The sequence below is a fragment of the Gallinula chloropus genome, assembly GCF_964237585.1.
Source record: "Gallinula chloropus genome assembly, chromosome: 10".
NCBI lineage: Eukaryota > Metazoa > Chordata > Aves > Gruiformes > Rallidae > Gallinula > Gallinula chloropus.
The window spans coordinates 7,872,522-7,892,288 of NC_140095.1; the positions used below are offsets into that span (position 1 = coordinate 7,872,522).

General features: G+C 48.9%; 1 protein-coding gene across 1 annotated transcript in view; it reads left to right on the forward strand.

Annotated features, from left to right (window-relative positions):
• The window catches only part of FGF18 (fibroblast growth factor 18), a 67,441-nt gene that overhangs the window by 31,947 nt on the left and 15,727 nt on the right, over positions 1-19,767 (forward strand). Inside the window, exon 4 of the mRNA XM_084268745.1 lies at positions 18,736-18,842. Within this exon, the coding sequence (XP_084124871.1) occupies positions 18,736-18,842 (107 nt within the window). The remainder of the gene's footprint in view (positions 1-18,735; positions 18,843-19,767) is intronic.

Genomic DNA, 19,767 nt, shown 5'->3' on the forward strand with positions numbered 1-19,767 from the left:
GGATTAAATTAATCACCTTTTAGCTCTCTCTCCAAACTTCTCCATCATCGCTGGTCAGCACTTAGAAAGCGCAGGCCTGGCTGTCAGTAAGTATCAGGGACCTGAAAAGAATGAAGAGGAGTAATTTTTAGGTCCACTGATAATTTGCCATTTTTAATTTCTTCAAGGAGCACAAAGCGAGCTGCAAAGTGAAAAATCTTTATTTTCATGCAAGTCATAAAAGGGTTTTTGTTAACAGTTTGTGTGCGTATGTAATTCTGTGCTGTGATTTAAGTGTTCCCATTAGAAATGCAGAATAGGAAATAGGATCCCATCTGTGAGCAATTTAAGAGGAAGTGAGACAATGGAGTCGATTGCCGCTTCGGTTTAGATAATCAATACAAATATTATTAGTATAGTGATTTATCTTCGGAGACACTTTATGAAAATGTGAATGCCAGACCCTGAAGACAGGTCAATGCGATGTTATCTGTTCCTGCCTTGCTGTGGTTACAGCCTTTTCCCATGAAGCTCAAGCAGCTGCTTTGCTAAATCTTCTTCCCTGGCTGTGATGGAATAACACAGGAACAAAGTTAGGGCTTCCCTTTCTCCTCTGCGACTCTGTGAATTAGCACAAAGATTACTTTGCTCTGATATTTGTACCTGGGGACTGCTGGGTGGACGCCGGGAGTTGATCTTTAAGGTCCCTTCCAACCCAAACCCTTCTGTGAATCTATGATGAAGTTCTGGGAGATGTTTGCGTAATTCTAAATATATCTCTAGGCACAAATGTTGAGAGAGCTCCTTTGAGTTTATTGCAGCTTTACATTAGTGTCTGTTATCAAGCCTTGTATTGAGGTTTTCCTGTATCTAAGTATTTGGCCAGTCATGAATCCAAGTCTGTTCTTGGGATGTGGATAAAAGTACCCTGTGAACATGTGAACATGCTATCTGATGTTCCTGAAAAGGTTTTTCAATTGCTTTTATGCTGAACAGGGTGGGAAGGGAAACATCGTCAACAAATTGTCTTGTAAATTTTGGGTTTGGTGTGTGCTGTTGTACATGTTCTCCAGTGGCCACCAAGATTTGTCCTTCATACGAAACATGTGGAGGAAATGAAAAACATTGATCACCTCATTAAGAATAAGCCTAATTAAAGGCAGGATGGGAAATTGAAGACTTGGTGTGTAAAGAGCACACTTCAGCTTGTAGATAGCAAGGGATCTTGCCAGGTTGATGTCTGAGAGCCCTAATGTCAGTGGCTTGCTTTGCTGGAGACTTGGTGTTGGCAGTGGTAGCCGAGTCACTCAGCTGGAGCATCTCCTGCAGTCCCCCTGCACAGGCTGGGTGGTGGGACACTGAGGCTGGACCCTCTAGACAGCGGAGAAGAGAAGGACCTTTGCTCCTCACGTGTAGTGGAGTGGCAGCAATTTCATCCTCTCAATCTCCTCGTGCATCCCTCATCTCTGGAACAAGGTTTGCACCATTCCCTCACCGTGTACACATGGCATCAGGATAAAAGCATGGAGAGATGCTAAAGAGGTGGTGGTAACAGGCACCACATGGGTAGCCTGGCTAGAAGGAATTCCTCGGTGGTTTTAGGTGCTGTGAGACCATTTCTGTTTTCAGGACAAGAAAGGTGGTAGACTTCATAAACAAACCCCCAAGGTACTTTAATCACTTGGATTTCACCTCGGCTTTTTCAAAAACCAGATAGTCAGAAATTTCCGCAGCTGTGAGGTGGAGCACAGCAAACATTAACAAGGCCAGTAGCATTGTGTGGCCGTCTGGAAGAGGAGGGAAGAGCCCAGTCCCCTACAAAACTGCACCGAGCCCCAGGCTCGGCGGAAAGGTGAAAAATAATGAAGCTCCAAAGAGGAGAAATTGCTGATGCGCGATGCTTGGAAATCTGGAAGGGTCCAAAAAGGGAGCTGAAAATACCCCCCAAAAATGACTATCTGTGGCTTGAACGAAATAGTGTCCGATCAGCATTCAGAAACCGCTGAATTCAGGCCGTTCCAATACTGGCATTTTCCAGACTGCCTGCCAGTCGGATGCAGAGGAGAACACGTGTAGAGCGTCTGCGGTCTCAGCGCTTGCAGGAAGGCGAGCTGGAAGTGAAGGGAGTGAGAAGGCCTGGTAACCCCCCCCCTATTTTTCCTTATGGTGAGGACGAGTAGGGGGCTTTGGGGTCAGAGGGAGATGGTTGCGTGGCCGTGCTCTGTGAGCATCCCTTTTAGTGAGCTGTGCCAGAAGGGAGTAGCACACGCCTTGGTCCCTGATGAATTTTAAGTATTTTCTGAACGCCCGGAACAGACAATTCCTGCTTTTATGGTGACGTAGTTGCCGAGACCTTCTAAAGGTCTCCCGAGCTTTGTGTCCCTGGCTTCTGCTGTAGGCACTTTGGGGATGTGCCTGCCCTTTGCTGGTGAGTGGTTGAGCTTGAGGAATCACTGGGTTGTGCTCAGATTTATTTTGTACTTGTCTCTGAGAGCTGAAACGAGTGCCTGAAATGCCTTTTCCGCGCCTGCATTTGCAGCTGCCAAAAAGGGGTGCCTTTCTTCCCAAAGCAGCAAGAAGGAAACCCTACTATTGGCCATGACCCTGCTGCCTTCTAGCTGTAATGAGTTTTGGATCCTCTCCAACAAGCAATTTTCCAACCATCTCAACTGTATGGTAGCTGTGCTGATTGGAAGTGTCCAGCTCCAGGTAGCGCCATGGAGCGGACTTCTTGTTCTCTGACGCTGTTCAGCTGCTTCTGTTCCTCATCCAAGGGCTTGCCTGGTGGGATGGAGGAGGAGCGGATGCTGAGCGGCGTGATGGTGACGCAAACCATTGGTGTTTGAGCATATGGTAGGCAATGTATGCTTGGGATCTGGGCTTCAAATTGGTGCATCTGGTATGGTTTGGTTTATACCTGATGTCCTCAAGGAAGGACAAGCAGGAGAGGAAATGAGTGGTCAGGTGTGATTGGGGAGCTCTGGCAGCCCAGGACATCACCCACAGCTGCTGGGGGTGGTGACCTCAGTGTGGAGAGTCTGCAGGGAAGGGTTAAGCACAGGGTAGCATGGAAACACCAGATAAATCCAAAAATACAATGTCCAAAATGGCCTCAGTGCTTGTCTGGGGACAGCCACGAGGCTCACAGTGGTGTGGGTGTACGGGGCAGCCCCATTACTCCAACCCTGTCGCTGAATGCTGGAGTGCTGAGTGCTGAAGCAGACCCAGGGTGCTTTGGGCTCCTAGTTTCACACCACAGGCATAGGGGGAACTCCACAGCTGCAGAAAGCTGGTCTTGTCCTGTTGGGATCGCTGATGTTGTTGCAGGTCCCAGCAGCAAAGGAGCTTGCCTGAAGGTAACTCCAGTACAAATCCCCAATAACATTTCTGCTGGTTGCACAGAGGGATCACAGGGCTGGACCGCTGTTAAAACAGGGGCCCGATTATCCTCTTTCCTACGCTCATGAAACTCCACCGGCTTCAGCAGAGCCGTTCCTGGAGCTCCTGTGTGAGCCTGAAAGGAGATTAAGTGCCCAGCAGTGCCTCCCATTCCCCCTGTGTCTTGCACCTTTGTTAAGACCTTGCATTTCAAACCATTTTAGCCGGTGGGAGGCAAATCAAAGCTGTTAGGTTTTAGCCGGTGACAATGGTAGGATGCTGCGTGGTGTGCCCAGCCCCTCGCCTTTGTGCGACATGGTTTGCTCAGCGGTGATTCTTGCCTTTATTTCATTTGCTTCTGCATCTGCATTTGCAACTGATTTTTTTTTTCACCCCCCCAAGTTAAGTTTCTGAGCGGTGGCTCATTAGGAGTAAATAGGCGAAAGGATATTGACTTTACACCTACTAATTTGGGGGTGCTAACAAGCACATGTAAGAGCTGTGTAGTCACCGGGAAATTGGTCCACCTGGGAGGACTGGAGGAGGGGAGATAAAAAGCACTGCAAAGAAGCCGCCCTTTTTGTTCCTAGCTGCGAGCTTTGGCTGTTCTTGCAGCCTAACGAGTTTGGGTGAACCTCTGACGGTCACCATGGCTGTAACCTGTTCCGGGCTGTGCCAGGATTTCCTAGTGCTGGAACCGTTTGACCTGTGTGGGCATGAGAAGAAGCCGAGATCCTAATTAGGAGATGCTAAATGTTTGCTCAGAAGTGAGGTGCCCTTTGCGGCGGCTGGTGGAACAAACCCTTCTTCCTGCAGCATATGTGAGCGCAGGGCTCACAGAATGAGTCAGGATGCGCATCGCTGGCATGCTGCGTGTGCACGGCACTCAGAGGAGATGTGTAGTCGCTTTAATACAGCTAGCTTAGGTACCAGCATCAGCAAACATCAGTGGTGAGGGATGCCCATCAGGCAGGGGTGAATCAGCCTGGCTCTGTGAACTGGCTGCAGGAGCAGCAGTGGCCCATGGCCATGGGTAGCTCACTCCCACTGAGGTCTGCTTAGAGTTTCTGTGGTTTCTCTAGCCCTGATGGGCCTGCCCTTGAGCTGGATGACCTCTGCAGTGCCTTCCCAGCCTAAATTACTTTGTGATCTGGTAAGTGTCTTCCAATGCTGAATGTCAGAACAGAACTGGCAGATGAAGCCATCAGCAGCCTGTTGCTTCGAGGGCAGTGGTTCTCCTTTGGATGCGTTCAGTGGGACCCTTAGGAAGTGTGTGTGCATGGTCTGTCCCTCCCTTTTCTCCTTGTGATCTTTGTATTGAGATTTCTAGGAATTTATATTATTTAAAAGGTTGGATGTAGGCAAAGTTTTCTATTCTGCTGCTTTAGTCCTCCTGCCTTTCCCCCAGCTTGGGGTGACCTGCTTGTATCTGTTGAGGTGATGCCACCTGCACAGGGGTATACACACCATAGTTTACTCTGAGAGGAGTGGAGAGGTGTGCTCTATACCAGCACAAGGAGCAGTTATCTGTACTCTAAACACAGATCCAGTGTGGTGTGTGCTTTGAATGGAAGGAAGGGGTCCCCAGCCCTGCTGTATCCGATGCCAGGCTCCTGTTCTGTCGCTGGGCCCTCCAGCCTCCCTCCTCCTCCTCTTCAGTGCCTGACCCGGCTGCAGCCAATCTCTGTCTCTCAGCAGGAGGAATCTGAGGAAACCAGCAAAGTTCAGCTCCTGGGGCTAAATTGTTGTGCTCTGTAACAGCAAACTGTGTTGAACTAATTGACAACCAGCTTTAAACGTACCCTGATCGAGCAAATACGTTGATTTATTTTTTCCTCTCTTACTGAGTGTTAAGCGGCTTCCAGCTTGGTTTCCTCCCCGAGAACTGGATAACTCATCTATTGTGTAGTAAAACTGATGGGCAGTTTTGACCTCTCTACAATCCTTTCAATATGCAGAGGGAGGAAGGAGTTTCCTCTACTCATATGAATGTTTGACCACTTAAAAAAAAGCTAAACAACAAAAAAAAAGCCCCACAAAAAAAAAAGCCCAACCCAAAACCACACACAACAACAAAAGATGATCCATTTTCTCTGGATGTCTTTGAAAGAAGCGTAGTTTAGAGACAGACTGGAGAGAAAGGCTATTGATTTTGTTTGACCTCCAAACAGACTGCGGTCAGTATATTTTCCCTGCTGGAAGTGGTTCAGGGCTCTGAATTTCCATGTCAGCGTTTGTCTTCTGGAGTGCGCTGGAGCTTTTGCTGCTTCTTCAATAAACAGCAGGCTGTAGGGAAAGGTAACGCTGGTATGTACGTATTTCCCTCCGGATCTGCCCTTCCTTTCCCTTTCTTGCCTATACAACTTGGTCAAGCTGCTGATCAAGTGTTTACAAGTCCCCTTCAATGAACATCATGCAGGTTAGTGCCTTAAACCGGGACTACAAGCAACAGATTTGTAATCCCTGTCTTGATTTTCCCAGTGCCGAGCCAGGTCCTTTCCCAGCCTCTTGCCTGCACCAGCACCCATTGCTATACCGGTGCTAGGAGAGAGATGCCTTCCTGTACGCAGTGGTAAAGCCCTCCAAAAAAATACCATCCCCTCTCTTCTACCATGTTTATTCTCCCCTCTCTTCTACCATGTTTATTCTCAACCTTTACATAGGAAAACCTCTTCCTTTCCTCTTTAGGAAAGGATTTGCTCTTAGTCTCCTGTGGCGGAATGGAATGCTCTGGTAGTTCCCATAGTGCTGGAAGCGCTCTGCTGGGTACAGGTTTGCAAGGTTTTGTGTATGCAAGTTTGTCAAATGGCTTATGACAACCGATGTGCCCTTTCCTCTGGCAGTCGGCTGTCAGAGAGCAGCTTCCAGGGATGGAAATACCTGTAGGATGTGTTGATTGTTGGGTTTCTAAATGGAACTTCTCAGCTCCTTTGAGATGAGTCGTACCACTTGGCATCTCTCTGTGCCGAGGTGTCGGGCTGCATTGTCTCCTAATTTCACAATAACGCTTCACGTGGTGTGTTTTCTGGTTTGTGTGCTTCTGCCTGCTTTGTGGCAGATTCAGCACAGCAGGTTTGCTGCTGTCGGCACATCAAAGGGCGGCCCGATAAACCCGCGGAGACATGATTGGGCTGTAGGCAGAGGGCCATGGCTGTTGGATGCCAGTTGCTGAGCTCCCTTCTTGGCTTTGGCAGGAGGAGCTGTGTTTCTGTCCCACATGGACAGATGTTCCTGTTGGTTCTAATATGGACCCCCTCTTTGGAGAAAGGGTTGGTCTTTGTTGCCGCTGCCAGCCGCGGCATCATCTGCTTTGAGCTGTTTTGGGTCGGGGGAGGCTACTGGTGAGGATGAGTGAGAGCCTGTGACAGGAGGTCTGCTGACAATTACACTGCATCAGTTTCTAAATGAAGTGCTGCATCCCTGAAAAACAACGAGTGGTGGAAGATGTATCGGTCAGGCTGTGCTAAAACAAGCTGTGGCTGCAGCCTGCACTGTGCATGTCACCAGTGACTCCCCTGTGCAGGACTTTCAGGGTTCCCTGGAACCTTTTTGTACCATGTAGCCCAACCCCCCTCTCCCTGCATCTCAATATTCAATTACATCAACACTTTGCAAATGGCTCAGCAAACACCTCAGAGAGACCTGTGATGTTAAACCTCTGCACAAACATCCATCACAATCCCAGAATTGTAGGGGTTGGAAGGGACCTCCAGAGATCACTCAGTCCAACCCCCCGGCCAAAGCAGGTTCTCTAGGACAGATCACATAGATAGGTGTCCAGACAGATCTTGAATATCTCCAGACTGAGTTCTCAGTGGTCTGTGGGGACAGATGCCCTCTCAGTCTTCTTTTCTCCAGGCTGAACAGCCCCAGGTTACTCAGCCTTTCCTTGTAGGGGAGATGCTCCAGGCCCTCAATCATCTTTGTGGCCCTTGGCTGGACTCTTTCCAGGAGATAGCAAGGAGCTGACCGAGGGACATGGCTGGTGGTGATGGAGTAGTGCCCAGCGATGCCCCAGGCAGGGCTTGAGCCAGCCCAGTGTCGCCTCAGAGTCCCACACAGCACTGTTGGCCCTGCTCTTTCCCACTGCTGGAGCTGTCCCCATGGGTCTCACTGGGTAGTTGTGTCTACCCTGGGTGCTGCTAGTTATCCCTTGGCTCTGGGTCCCAAGGCTGTGTGGTGAGTGGTCCCTCCTGATTGCATGGGGCTGTTGGGCAGAAGAGGGCAATGCAGTGGGGCTGCCATGCTGTCTGGGGTGACTCAGTCATAATTATTACTGCTGCATCAATGATTTCCGTCAACCCACTACTTGTCTTGGGTGTGAGTACTCCCAGGCTTCCCATCTGAGTGCAGACTGCTCCGTTCAGGCATTATGCACCTTGAGGTGATCATGAAGCTTTGTTAGTAAGGAGAGAGTTTTGCCAGCACGCTGAGCACAGGCAATGGAACAATAAACCATGTCATTGGAAACACAGGCAACTGCCAGAAAAGCAGTGGTGCTGTGTGTCACCCTATTGCAATGGGTTCTGGTGGTCTCTGGTATGTTGTGATGGTGGATCGGGGATGTGATGGTTCCTCGTTAATGATCTAAATCAAAAAGTAAGCAGGCATAGAAAAGCAAAGACATCCTTGTGTTTTAAGTGCCTGTAATCCGTTTCTAAGAGCCGGGTACCAAAATATCCCCTTGATTCTCAAAGGTAATTGTACCTCTTAATTAGCTGGAGAGAAAAAAAACAACCCACCCCACAACCCACCAGCGCAGCCTGAGATCTTGCTATATAAATTATAATTAACCCCTTGGCACTGGAAGTTGAGATTTCCTGCCCCCGAGCACAAATGCAGAACGCATTAGCAGCACTTAACGTCAGGCGCTCTCGCCCACCGCAGCCGAGGGGTCAGCTCGCTACCCCATAAATACTGCTGCACGCCCTGGCCCGGTAGGGAAGTGGCAGGGACGCCACGGAAACCCGAGGGGAAGCGCTAAATGCACTGCTTGAGGATGTTTGACCTGCTTTTTATTTGTTTCCAGAGCTGCAAATGCCCCAGCAGGAAGGACAACACAGGAGAAAAAAAAAAACCCCACACAATCCCAAACCCAAAAAACAAACCCAACCCCGGGTGAGGAGATGGGAGCAGGGAGAGGGACACTTCCCGGCGAGAGGTTTTGTTAGCCGACATGGCTGGTTGCTTCGCCATGAGAACGGCTCTCGGCGCTCCCGCCTCACCCACCTCCAGCGCAATAATTGTCTGGTGCCAGACACACTTGGCTGTGCCTGTTGTATGCAGAGCGGCCAGCCAGGGGCCGCCGGCCACCCACCGCTGTCATTCACCAGCATCCTGCTTTTTTGTCTCCTTTTCATCCGTGCCTGTTGGGGGATGAGCTTTAACTCTTCACACCGGAGGTGGACCTGCAGCGAGACGCCAGGTCGGGGCAGCAGCGGGGGGAGGCTGGCCCAGGCTGGGGCGGCGGCAGCAAGCCTGGGGTGACCTGGCCACCTTGGCGGGCTTCTAAGGTGGCTTTCTCCTCCCGTGGCGGAGGTCAGGGCAGCCTTGGGGCTTGGAAGAGAGATGTGGCCATCAGCTCTGCCTGTAAATACTTCAAGGCTGCTGTGGTGGGGGGTTTCCTTCTCCTGTCTGCTCCGGAGATTGTGGACGGGGGGAGCAATGGTGGGGAGGAGGGATGTGCTGTGCAGGAGGAGCGCTTGTGCTTTGGGCTTTGTCCTTTGCTTGTATGCCTGGAAATTTGTAACATGACTTATGTTCTGATGGAAGAGCTGGCCAAAGAGCCACCCCGAGCTGAGCAAGGTCTGTCTGTCTGTGCTAGGATAGGTACAGGCAGGACCCCTGCAGCAGCCAAGTCACTTGCCAACAGGGTCCCCTCAAGGGACTGCCCCTGGCGTGTGGAGAAGGAGGAAAGGATGCTCTGCTGAGGGCAGGGGAGAAAATTTGGGCTGGAAACATGGGCCTGAGTCTGAGCTTTGTAGGTGACCTGGATAAACTGAAACTGATAAATAACAAGTAACATGATACAGACTTTATGTGGTCAGTGTTTCTTGTCTAAACCCAGAACACCCCAAAATAAGCAATTATAGATATTGCCTTTGCTCTTGTTTATAACACTGCAGATGAGGACTGGCTTAGTTCTGTACTTGATTTAGTTTGTGTATTAAGTTTTGTCATGGGATCCCCTTTTCTTAGGCCAAACACTTCTGATTTGAATGCAGAATCATATTTGAGATTTTTAAAGTACCTTTATTAAAACAAAAAACTAATTTTACAGTTTTGCCAGGTCTTATTTAAATACCCCGTGCCAGGCGCCTTTTGTCCCAAATGACTCTAGGGGAAAAAAACAACCCCACAACCTGACCCATAACTTTTAAAACTTCTCATGTAATTAAAATGCAGTAAAAGGCAAGCAAATAGTCCTACCTATGCTGTGGATTGGGGGGTAATAGTTTAACAAAAGCCCCATGATGAATGTTTAAAACAAAAAAGAAACAAATCAAAGGTGCTAAAGGCAGAGTTAATGTGATATTTGTTTTTTTCTTGTTGTTATTGTCATCATTTCTGTTGCTGCTGCTCTGAAAACAGTTGAAGGGGTGGTGCTGTGTCTGTAGGAAGAGACCTTTCAAAAGGACTGATGCAGAGCACTCTCCTCTGAGGTGCTTCCCCCTGGGGACTCGCTTTGGGGAGCGGTTGGTTTTTGTCCACCTCTTTCAACCCTTACCCAAAAATGTTCTTACTGAGAGTGACAGTTTTCTATGCTTCATTTAATAATATGTTATCTTTTACTTGGCAAAAATGAACTTCAGCAGCACAAGCATTAAGGTATTCATTCAGATATCTCTGAAAATGTGTTTGCATCCACTTGGCAAGAGGACAAAAAACAGGGATAATTTTTTTCCCTGTCTGAAAACTTAAAGCACAGAGGAATTTCCCTCATGTGCTGGGATGTTCTCCCTGGTAGTTTGCACCGCTCCTGATGCTCCTCAGGTTCCAGAGCCACAAGAATCCCATGGAAAATACCAGAGCATCCTGCAACTTTGTCTTCAGAATATATATATTTTTTTTACTTGCTGGAAGAAGGGAAGGCTGGAGAAAATGCTCCTGTGTGCTTATATCCCTGTCCCTAAAACGAACTGCTGTAACTTCAACTTTGACTGGAGAGCACAAAAGGATACAGCCTGCTCAGCAGGGCATCGCATCTTTGTGTATCAGGCCTGGCTGATCTTAATTCAACTAACACTGCAAATGCCTTATGGATTTCTCCTGATTTGGAGCACTCACAAATACAACAGTGGAACCTGGATGGACTAACTTCTGGAGTACGTGCAACCGTCGTGGGGTTGGCGCACGGGAGAGATTTATGCGTGTGGGGCTCCTTGGTAAGAGGATACGGTGGTGCTAACATCACACCTACTTCATTGCAGGGGATGAGCAGCCAGGTTGCCCAGGAGAGGTGGGCAAGTGCTTCAGAGTGTGGTCTGTCTTACGCTTCTGGCCCCAGATAAAGCAGCTTTGGAAGAGTGAGAGTACACGGGGTTCCCATAGTTGTCATTCTCTGGTTATTGTTATTTTTGTGTACATCACTGTTGGTTTTGGGTTCAGCCGAGACCGGGAACAAGAGAGTCAAAATAACTTCAGCAGGGTTTGTTCTTGTGGTAATCCTAACCCTCTGCGGGATGGGAAAGGTTCACGCTATTTCCAGACCCAAGAGATTCCAGTGCTTTGGATGTGTTTCAGCTAGGTGCTCAGGGCCAGGACCTGAGGTCCTTGTCTGTTGGGCTCGACTGTGTCAGTAGGAATTTATTCAAATGAGAATGATCAAAGGCATTGGGGTTTGGCCCTTTATTTTTCATTTTAGGTGCTTTTTCAAGCATAACAGAGCTTCTGAACTTTTTTTTTTTGAGGCTCATCCTTCACTAATTCCAGACCCCGGAGCCTGGCAGCTTGACAAGCAGTTTTCCTGCCTCTGTAAGAAATACTGTCCACTTAAGCTGTGTTTGGAGGCAGCAAGACACCCTGGTGAGATAGAGGAATTTCTGTGCTAACATTTTTAACGTTTCTCTTTCCAGCCCCACTTCTTAGTCATCGCGAGCGTGCAGGTAGCAAAGTTCAGCGAGGAATTTGTTCGCTGCCGCTCCCTGCCCAGGCGTTTCTAACGCACACGGCCTATCGCCTCCAGTTTTACTGGATCTTGTCTAAATAAGCTTATTCACCATTGAAGCAACTGCCAAAATATTTTTAGCATCTCTTATGGTGAATTATGTATAAAACATCTGCAAGAGGCCAAGTCCGATTCCCCGCCGCTTAATCCTGTTTTCTTAGATCTACAAGTGGGGGCGAATGGCTCCGTGTCAAAATGACAGTATTTTATATTCATTTTTCACATGGGTAAGTGATGGCCAGGCTCTGGGTAATGCAGGCTTGGGCCAGTAATATGGGACTTGAAAGTTTCACGTTGTCCTCAGATGCATTCAGGGATGTATTAAATTTTTGTTTAGGTTGGGCAAAATCTCTAAGAACAACCTCGGTATTTATTCTGGCCTTATGTCAGCTAAGCTATCAAACAATTTTCATAGGCACAGACTGATAAAAGACCTCAGATTAGTGAATTTTCATTAAAGCTTCTCCCAAGATGAAGCGAATAGAGTTAATTTATAGGGACTGTGCCTGGAAGCGTTGTCATCCCTCATGAGCCTGGGCAGTCCGGACAAGAGTACTTCTTTGTTTCAGGATTCTCTTTTTCCCTTGATATCACCATGCTGGTGTAGGCAGCACATCTCCTACAGGATGGGGATGCAGGCACTCGCTGAGATGGTCCCCAAGATGCTGGGGGAACACCAAGCGACTCAGCATCGTTCCCTGGGCATGTTTTGTGGAATATTTTGGGTGGGTGTATCAGATATTTAATTATCTGAATACATCTGTCTGCGCACCGCGTGGGGTTAACTGCTGAAGCAGTGTGTCATGCCTGCACATCTGTCCTGGGCTGGGTCCTCAGGCTGGCATGGTTGGCACCAGCATGGGATATTTCCACATGTCTTGGCCTCCTGTCATGTAAGACGTGCCCAGTGAGTGCGGATAGCTCAACATCCTGGAAAGGGGACAGGATGTCTGCTAAGTGTTGAGTGGCTGGTGGCAAAGAGGGGTGCCTGAAGGCATCGCCCGGAGGCTGGAGCTCTCTTGCCCTTGAAGTGAGGCAAAAGGGGAATTTCAGCCCTTTTTCCTCCTTAAAAGCGCGGTGATGCTGCGCTTTGCTCTATCCCATCAAGCACTTGGCGCGGTTGCGGGTAGGCAGTGTGAGCAGACAGTCCCGTGGAGGGCAGGCTGGGGTGGTGGGGTGGGGGGGAGAGCTCACACCTCCGTGTCCAAAGCCATGCTTCTGGCACGTCTGACCATGTAGCCGTTGGCAGGGGCAGGACCCTGAAGCCACGCAGGGGTCTTTATCAGCACTCGGGGGACTTCCGATGCGTGTGAAGTCCTTTGTGTGCGAGTATTTGTGGGATCAGGTTGCTGCCCTGTCAGTGCCTTTGAGGTCTTTGCTGAATTACAGATTTCCTTCTGATGTCTCCCATGCAAATATTTAACCTGTCTGGTTCCTGAGAGCTACCGAGGCTGTTATGCAGGTGACAGGTTGTCTCCACAGTCTTTCCTTTGTTCAGTCCTGCTCCCCCTCACACCCCAAAATCAGGCATGGAGAAGCCCTACGAGGGACTTGTGTGTTGATGCTCTGAGGGGCTTACATGCTCCAAGTCACGCCTTTTTTCCCTAACAGCGCCTGCTGACCGGTAAAAGGTAGGATGCTTAAATGGGGTTTAAGAGAAAACCTCATTTGGAGAGATGGTGTTTATAAAAGCCTGGGCTGAGGCTGTGCTGCTCCCCATGCAGCCCTTGCTTTAACATGGGGCAGCTCCCTGGCGTGTGCAAAGTGATGCCTTAGTGAAGGAACTGCCTGGAGCCGGGATCTTGGTATTGCTCTTACTCCACCTCCCCATTACCATCCATCCCTCTTAATAACTTGGCGGATGTATCCTCCTTGATGACCTAATTGTGGTGGTATGTGGGCCAGAGCTCTGCCCTCCCGAGCCCCAGCCTTACAGATTTCAGCAGTTACTCCTGATTTGTACCTGTGTAACTGGGGAGGGAGTTGGATCCTGTGGGTTCTAACTATTTAAAATGCTGTGGAATATACAAGCGCCCAAAATAAACTGGAGGGTGCAGCTTAGCTTCTTCCCTGTCTTGTTCATAGCCTGTGGCTTTATCAGACCCTCCAGACTTTGTGTAATTTTGGTGTTATTCCCTTGTTGTTACGTCCCAGATGTGGAGACTGGGTCATTCTCTCCTACGTTGAGGTCATGTAAAGGATTCATGTGGTGTTGGCTGGGCTCAGGCTGTATTTGAACAGGTTGCAACTATTTTAAGTACCTTTGGCCACGCTGGGGTACACACAGGAAGATTCAGTCTTACTGGAGAGTAAATTCTACTCTCTGGTCAGGTTCAGTATGTACTGTGAACTTTGGAAATGCATTTAGTCTCACTTCACAGCATCAGAATTAATAAACAGGAAAGCTGCTCTCCATCCCAAATACTGTGGTCCTAGCCTGGGCGTACCTGTACATCCTTCCTCTTCGTTCACTGGAAGTGGTTTCAATTGCTGAGGTTGCTTTCCCCGACTTTGTAACAAAACCTTGAGAGCCTTGTCCCAGGAAAGGTGCTGTAGCTGGCAAGCTTCAGGATGGCTGTGGGCAGCATAAGTGGCTAGAGTTCCTTTTCCTCTGTGGTTCATTTTTGCAGGATTTATACTTGGGAAGAAGAAACCAATAGCAGTGGTGGCTAGACCCAAAGAATCCAGTCCTCCTGCACCTTGGTTGTGTTTTTCCCTTTATCTCTCCATTTATCTGAACCTGGCTGGTGCTTAAGCATTTGTGATGGGTACATGTAGACCTCACGCTTTGCAGGTGTCCTCTTTCTCCTTTCTTCCCCTCTGCTTTCCTGGCTCCTGTCCTCCCACTCCCAGGAAATATTTGAAAGATAATTTGGCATATTTTCTGCCACCTTCACATATCTCCCTGACTTCATGTTTTCTTAGCTGGAAGATAGCTTTTCAACATATATATGTAATCCCTTTCACCTAGACATGTGAGGAATTCCAATCTCTTCCAGTGGGAGTTTTCAGGAAGGTTTAGGTTAAATGGGCCAATAAGGCAAAAGCATGTAGCAGAAGATCTCACCCTCTGAAGACATCTTTTCTCTTTAGGTCCCCTCCAGTCCCCCCCCCCCGAAAATATATCAGAATATCTAGCTGTCAAAGAATTTAAACAATAATACCTGATCTGAAGGCTAGAGTGCAGGGCTTTTGAAAATAAAGATGGCAATCTCTCTATGGTGTATCCAGGGACTGAGGGAGCTGGAAGGCAGGTGTCCTGAGCAGCTCACTGCTGTGGGGACACTGCTCCGGCTCCATGTGACTTAGTTTACCCGTGTTTTTTCCCTGACACTTCTGCTATGGCATACAGCATCTTTATCACAGAGACAAAGCAGGCAGCAAGCTCAGCATGTGTGTATTTAAATCTTGCATGTGATGACTTGAGCTGCTCTTACAGCTCGCGAGCGGGGTGGGAGACCTCAGCAACGCCTTCTGCTGGGATGGCCTCCACCTCCCATCCCCCCTCCCCAAAACTACGGTTGCAGCACCCAGGACTAGGATTTATCCCATCTGACTTCTGCTGACTAGAGGTATTGTCCAAAGTCCTGGCTCCTGAGAGAACTTGGGGAGATACCTGTTGTGAAAAGGATCACTAAGGGTGCCATAGGCTGGAAGCCAACTGTGTTGTGAACCCAACCCAAAAACCATCTCTGTTGTTGGAGAAGAGGTCAAGAATCCCTAGAAATAAGATGTTTCCAGCATCTTAAGCCCCAGCTTTTTCAGAAGCGGGTACCTCTGGGCATCCCTCGGCTGTACTTGGTGGCTAGGATCACAGTGGGGAGCAGACAGCATCTGCTGAACCTCCTTCTCTCTGCTCCCTGATCCTATGCATGGGGCACAGGATGATCTCTGGGGCTTGCCAGCCTTCTTGGGACATAGGGGTAAGTGTGCTGGTATATTTACTGGTGTGGGCGTTGTGCTGGGTGCTTGCCCATCTGCTCCTGCTTGGTCTGTGCTGCAGCGTTAGCCTGGGAGGGATCCCAGTGCCAGCGTAACCTTTGCAGCCCACAGGAAAGGTGACTTCCATTTAGTTCTAAATTATGACATTATTTTATTAGATCTTTAAACTTTATTTAAATTCTTTATTTAAAAAAGGGGGAGGAAGGTATCATATTTTAATTAGTAGCGGTGTCAAAGGAGACCTAGATTAATTATTTGAAATCACTCCATCCAGATGGTTTTAATTTTCACAGCAGGGAACCGGCATCTTTTTAAGGTGATATTTTTCAAATTAAAATCAGCTTGGATATTACTCATACTGGCTGCAGAGCGAGGGGGTGGGGAACACGAGCCGGCGTGCCCCGTGTTCGTCCATCTGAGCGTGGGCTGCTGGGGGGGTCCCTGCATCGAAGCAGTGTGGGTTGCCGACTGTCCCGCTGGACCAGGGGTCGAGGCTGTTGGGTTGGAGCTCTTTGTCAGCGTTAGCTCCTACTTGGGCTGGCCCAAGGCTGTAGCTGATATTCAGTGTTGTGCTGAGCAGCTTTAGTCACAGCACTGAGGCTGGGGTGGGTGGGGAATGCTTTGCAGCTTAGACGGGGACGTGCTATGTGCTGTGTGCAAGCTGTGGAGCACCTCGCTTGACTCCTTTGGTGTGTGGCCATTTGCATGGGTGGGTTTGACACTGTAGATCTGTGGGCAACACCTCGGCACTCTGGGTGTTGGCCATGGTTCTTGGGTCCATCTTTGGGACCTCTCATGCTGGCTCCATAACCTTCCCTTGCTGCTGCTCTCCCTGTCCAAGGTTGACCATTAGACCTTTCTGGTGCCCTTGCTCATTTGAGAGGAAGACCTTCCACAGCCATCTCTTTAAAGACGGCCCTACCTCTGAATATTCCCTGGTTTGTTAGTGCTGTGTTGCATCTCAGAAGCCTCCCTGAACTTCTCAAAGCAGTGTGCATTCACCAAGTGACATACCATCTTGCTCCTCTTCCCCTTGAAGATCTGTTGTTGACCCTGTGCCATCCTCCCTCATCCTGGCTTTGCCCATCTATGTATCCTTTACTGCAAGGGGCTATTTCTGGTTCACGTGGCCCCTCCTCACAGGTGTCTAGGGGTAGTCACTGCTTCGGTACAACCTTAGCAGGTGTGGAGGGAAAGCCTGCAGCACCCGGCTGTCGCTGGCAAGCTGCTCCCCATTGCAACAACATGGTGTGTTTCTGAAAGGCTTAGATAAATATCTGTATTTATGCATGGCTGCAAGTAATATTCTGCTGTAATACAGGCATTGTCCTGCTTGCTGTCAGAAAGAGGTTGTTATTTAAATATCTCCTGTGATAACAGGTTTAACAAATATATCTGAATAAATGCAAACCACTAGTAACTGGAAAACCCTGAGCTTGCACGTGTGGCTGAGCTGCAAAGGGAAAACTCCGTTTAGGGCCCTTGTGAGTTAAACGTTAGTGATATTTGCACCGCTGCAGAAGCCAAAAGCTGACTTTACAAGTGGGAAAAATATTAATGTGTTTAAATGAAACAAACTCCTATTTCTATCCCCATGGTAAATCCTTACAGCGAACATATTTGCTCTTAGAGGGTTTTAAAGACTGAAATATGAATGCCAAAAAGAATGTGACTTTCTGCAGCACAGATCAAACATTCTCCAGAGTTTGGCATAAGCCGTGTTTCTACGGTAAGGCACGGGTCTTACAAGCGTGAGTATTTCCAGAGCAGGACCGTGGATTTGCACTTGCTGACACTTACACATTCTTGTGTTGTGTTTCGACCATGTCTCCTTTCTCCCCCTCCGTATCGGAGATGGATCTGAACCAAAATGTCCAGCCTGCCTGTTCCTGCCTCTCCAGGGAAATTCCTGGAATCCAAACCTTGAGCATGACTGGAATTTGTGTTCAGATCAGGGATGGAATAAAATGCTGAATTTGGATGGATCCAGGTTTTCGAGGTGATGATGGCACGCTACACATCTGGGTGGCATCTCATCTACTTCTGCAAGTACAATTGAGTTGAGGCTGGTGGTTTATGAAGATGCAGCAGAAATCTACCCTCTACACCATGGTTCCTGGCAGTGCTGCAAGCCAGCCCTGCCCTCAGTAAACATGTGAGGCACTCTGAGGTTGGCCATATTCTTCTGGTTAGAGCAGGAGTCATGGACCGGGACTACCAGCAAGCAATTAGTGACCTCCTGGGAACACAGCTAGACGCCCAGAGGATGTCTGTGAGGCGTGCGTTTGTCAGAGAGGACGAGCAGTGCTGGATCACTCCCCTGCTAGCTGTTGTGGTGATCTTCAGGAGATCACTGTAAGGCTTTGCATTGCAACTGTGTGGCTGGACCACTTCTGTGAAGTGTCTGGGGGCTGCTAGCTGTTGGGAAAGGATTTTCATTCCTCTTGGGCTGATCTTGAACCTGTTGGAGCATGTTCAGAGGAGGGCCACAAAAATGATCGGAGGTCTGGAGCACCTCTCCTGTGAAGATAGGCTGAGAGAGTTGGGTTTGTTCAGTCTGGAGAAGAGAAGGCTCCAGGGGAACCTTATAGTGGCCTTCTGGTACTTGAAAGGTGCCTATAAGAAAGCTGGGGAAGAACTGTTCCTGAGGGGATGGAGTGATAGGACATGGGGTGATGGTCTTAAAGTCAAAAAGGGGAGATTTTGGTTGGATATCAGGAAAAAGTTATTTGGTATGAGGTTGGTGGATCCCTGGCGCTGGTTGCCCAGAGAGGTGGTGGAAGCCTCATCCCTGGAGATATGCAAGGTCAGGCTTGATGGGGCTCTGAGTGACCTGATGTAGTGAAGATGTCCCTGCTCACTGCAGGAGGGTTGGAGTAGATGACCTCTAAAGGTCCCTTCCCACTTAATGCATTCTATGATCTTTTGTTTGCATGAGAACAAAATCCACGTTCTTACCCACTGGCAGCCCAAAGGAGAGCATCTGTTGCTGACGGGGTGATGGAGTTGGGGTGGACTGGTGGAACACGTGTATATATATCTGCATTAAATCTGGAGTGCCTGCATAGGAGCTGGTGGAAACATGTCAGGTCTGCACCTGTGAGCAAGCCTGGAGCTCAGGCCCTGGGTGGTTGGTCCCTTGTAGAGTGACCCGGTGCGGGGTGCTTTGGGGAGGGGCGCAATAAGACAGCGCACTGATGAGCTGTGCGTGCTCTGACTTAATGGACCATATTGGTAAATGACTTTTTCTCTTCTTCTTCCTTTATAAGCCCAGCTTCTAGTGGAAACAGACACTTTTGGCAGTCAAGTCCGGATCAAAGGGAAGGAGACAGACTTTTACCTTTGCATGAACAGGAAAGGCAAGCTCGTGGGGAAGGTAAGTGTTTCCTCTTAATTCGTTTGTAATGTGAGCGTTACCTTCAGCAGCCTCCTCAAGGCTGTAACAATGTGTTTGCTTCACCGGTCAGCCTCCAGTGAAAAGCAGGATGATGGAGGGGATGTGGGGTTTGGGAGGCAGCCCATGTCCTCCTGACCCCTCCCTCATGTCTATAAAATCCAGCTCTGCACCTGCCCTGGGATTCTCTGATGGTGCTTCATGTGTGGATGGGTTTGTGCTTTACAATTGTGTTACATTGCTTGAGGCGGCATCTTGGCATCCCAGTGTCGTGGCTGCCTCCACCTTGACTTTGTTAGTTGATCTTTCTTTGGAGTGAAATTTGAAATAAAAGGGCAAGTGGACTGCTGTGCTGGGGAGATTGGTGCTGGGGAGGTGGGCACCGTGAAGGTCCCTTTGGTGGTGAGCCAGGGTGGATGGAAGGCGTGGCAAAGCCAGAGGATGGATGGTGTGGTGAGCCAGGGGATGGACGGCATGGTAGAGCCAGGGAATGGATGGTGTGGTGAGCTGTGGCAGAGCCAGAGCTGGAATCCCAATGTCGTGCTGGGGCCGGGCTCACAGTTCTAGCATTACAGGAATATTTTATTACTTTGGATCCCTGCACAATGGAAGCATGTAACAAATTACAGCGTGTTCACCCGTCTAGCTTAACTTCTTTGCTGAAGTCATATTTTTTTATGTATTAACTTGTTTTTGTAACTTAGGCAGCTCTTCTGTATCGCTGGCGAACCTAGAGGCTCGCTAACCAGGCAGGAGCTTGCTCAAAGCTAAAATATCACCCAAAAAAATAAATATGAAATAAACGATCCCAGCCCACAAAGGCCCCTCCTCCGCTGCCTGCACTTTGCACCACCAGGAATTAAAATCCTGGCATCTTTGTGGCCACGAAAAAGGGAAGCTGAGTTTT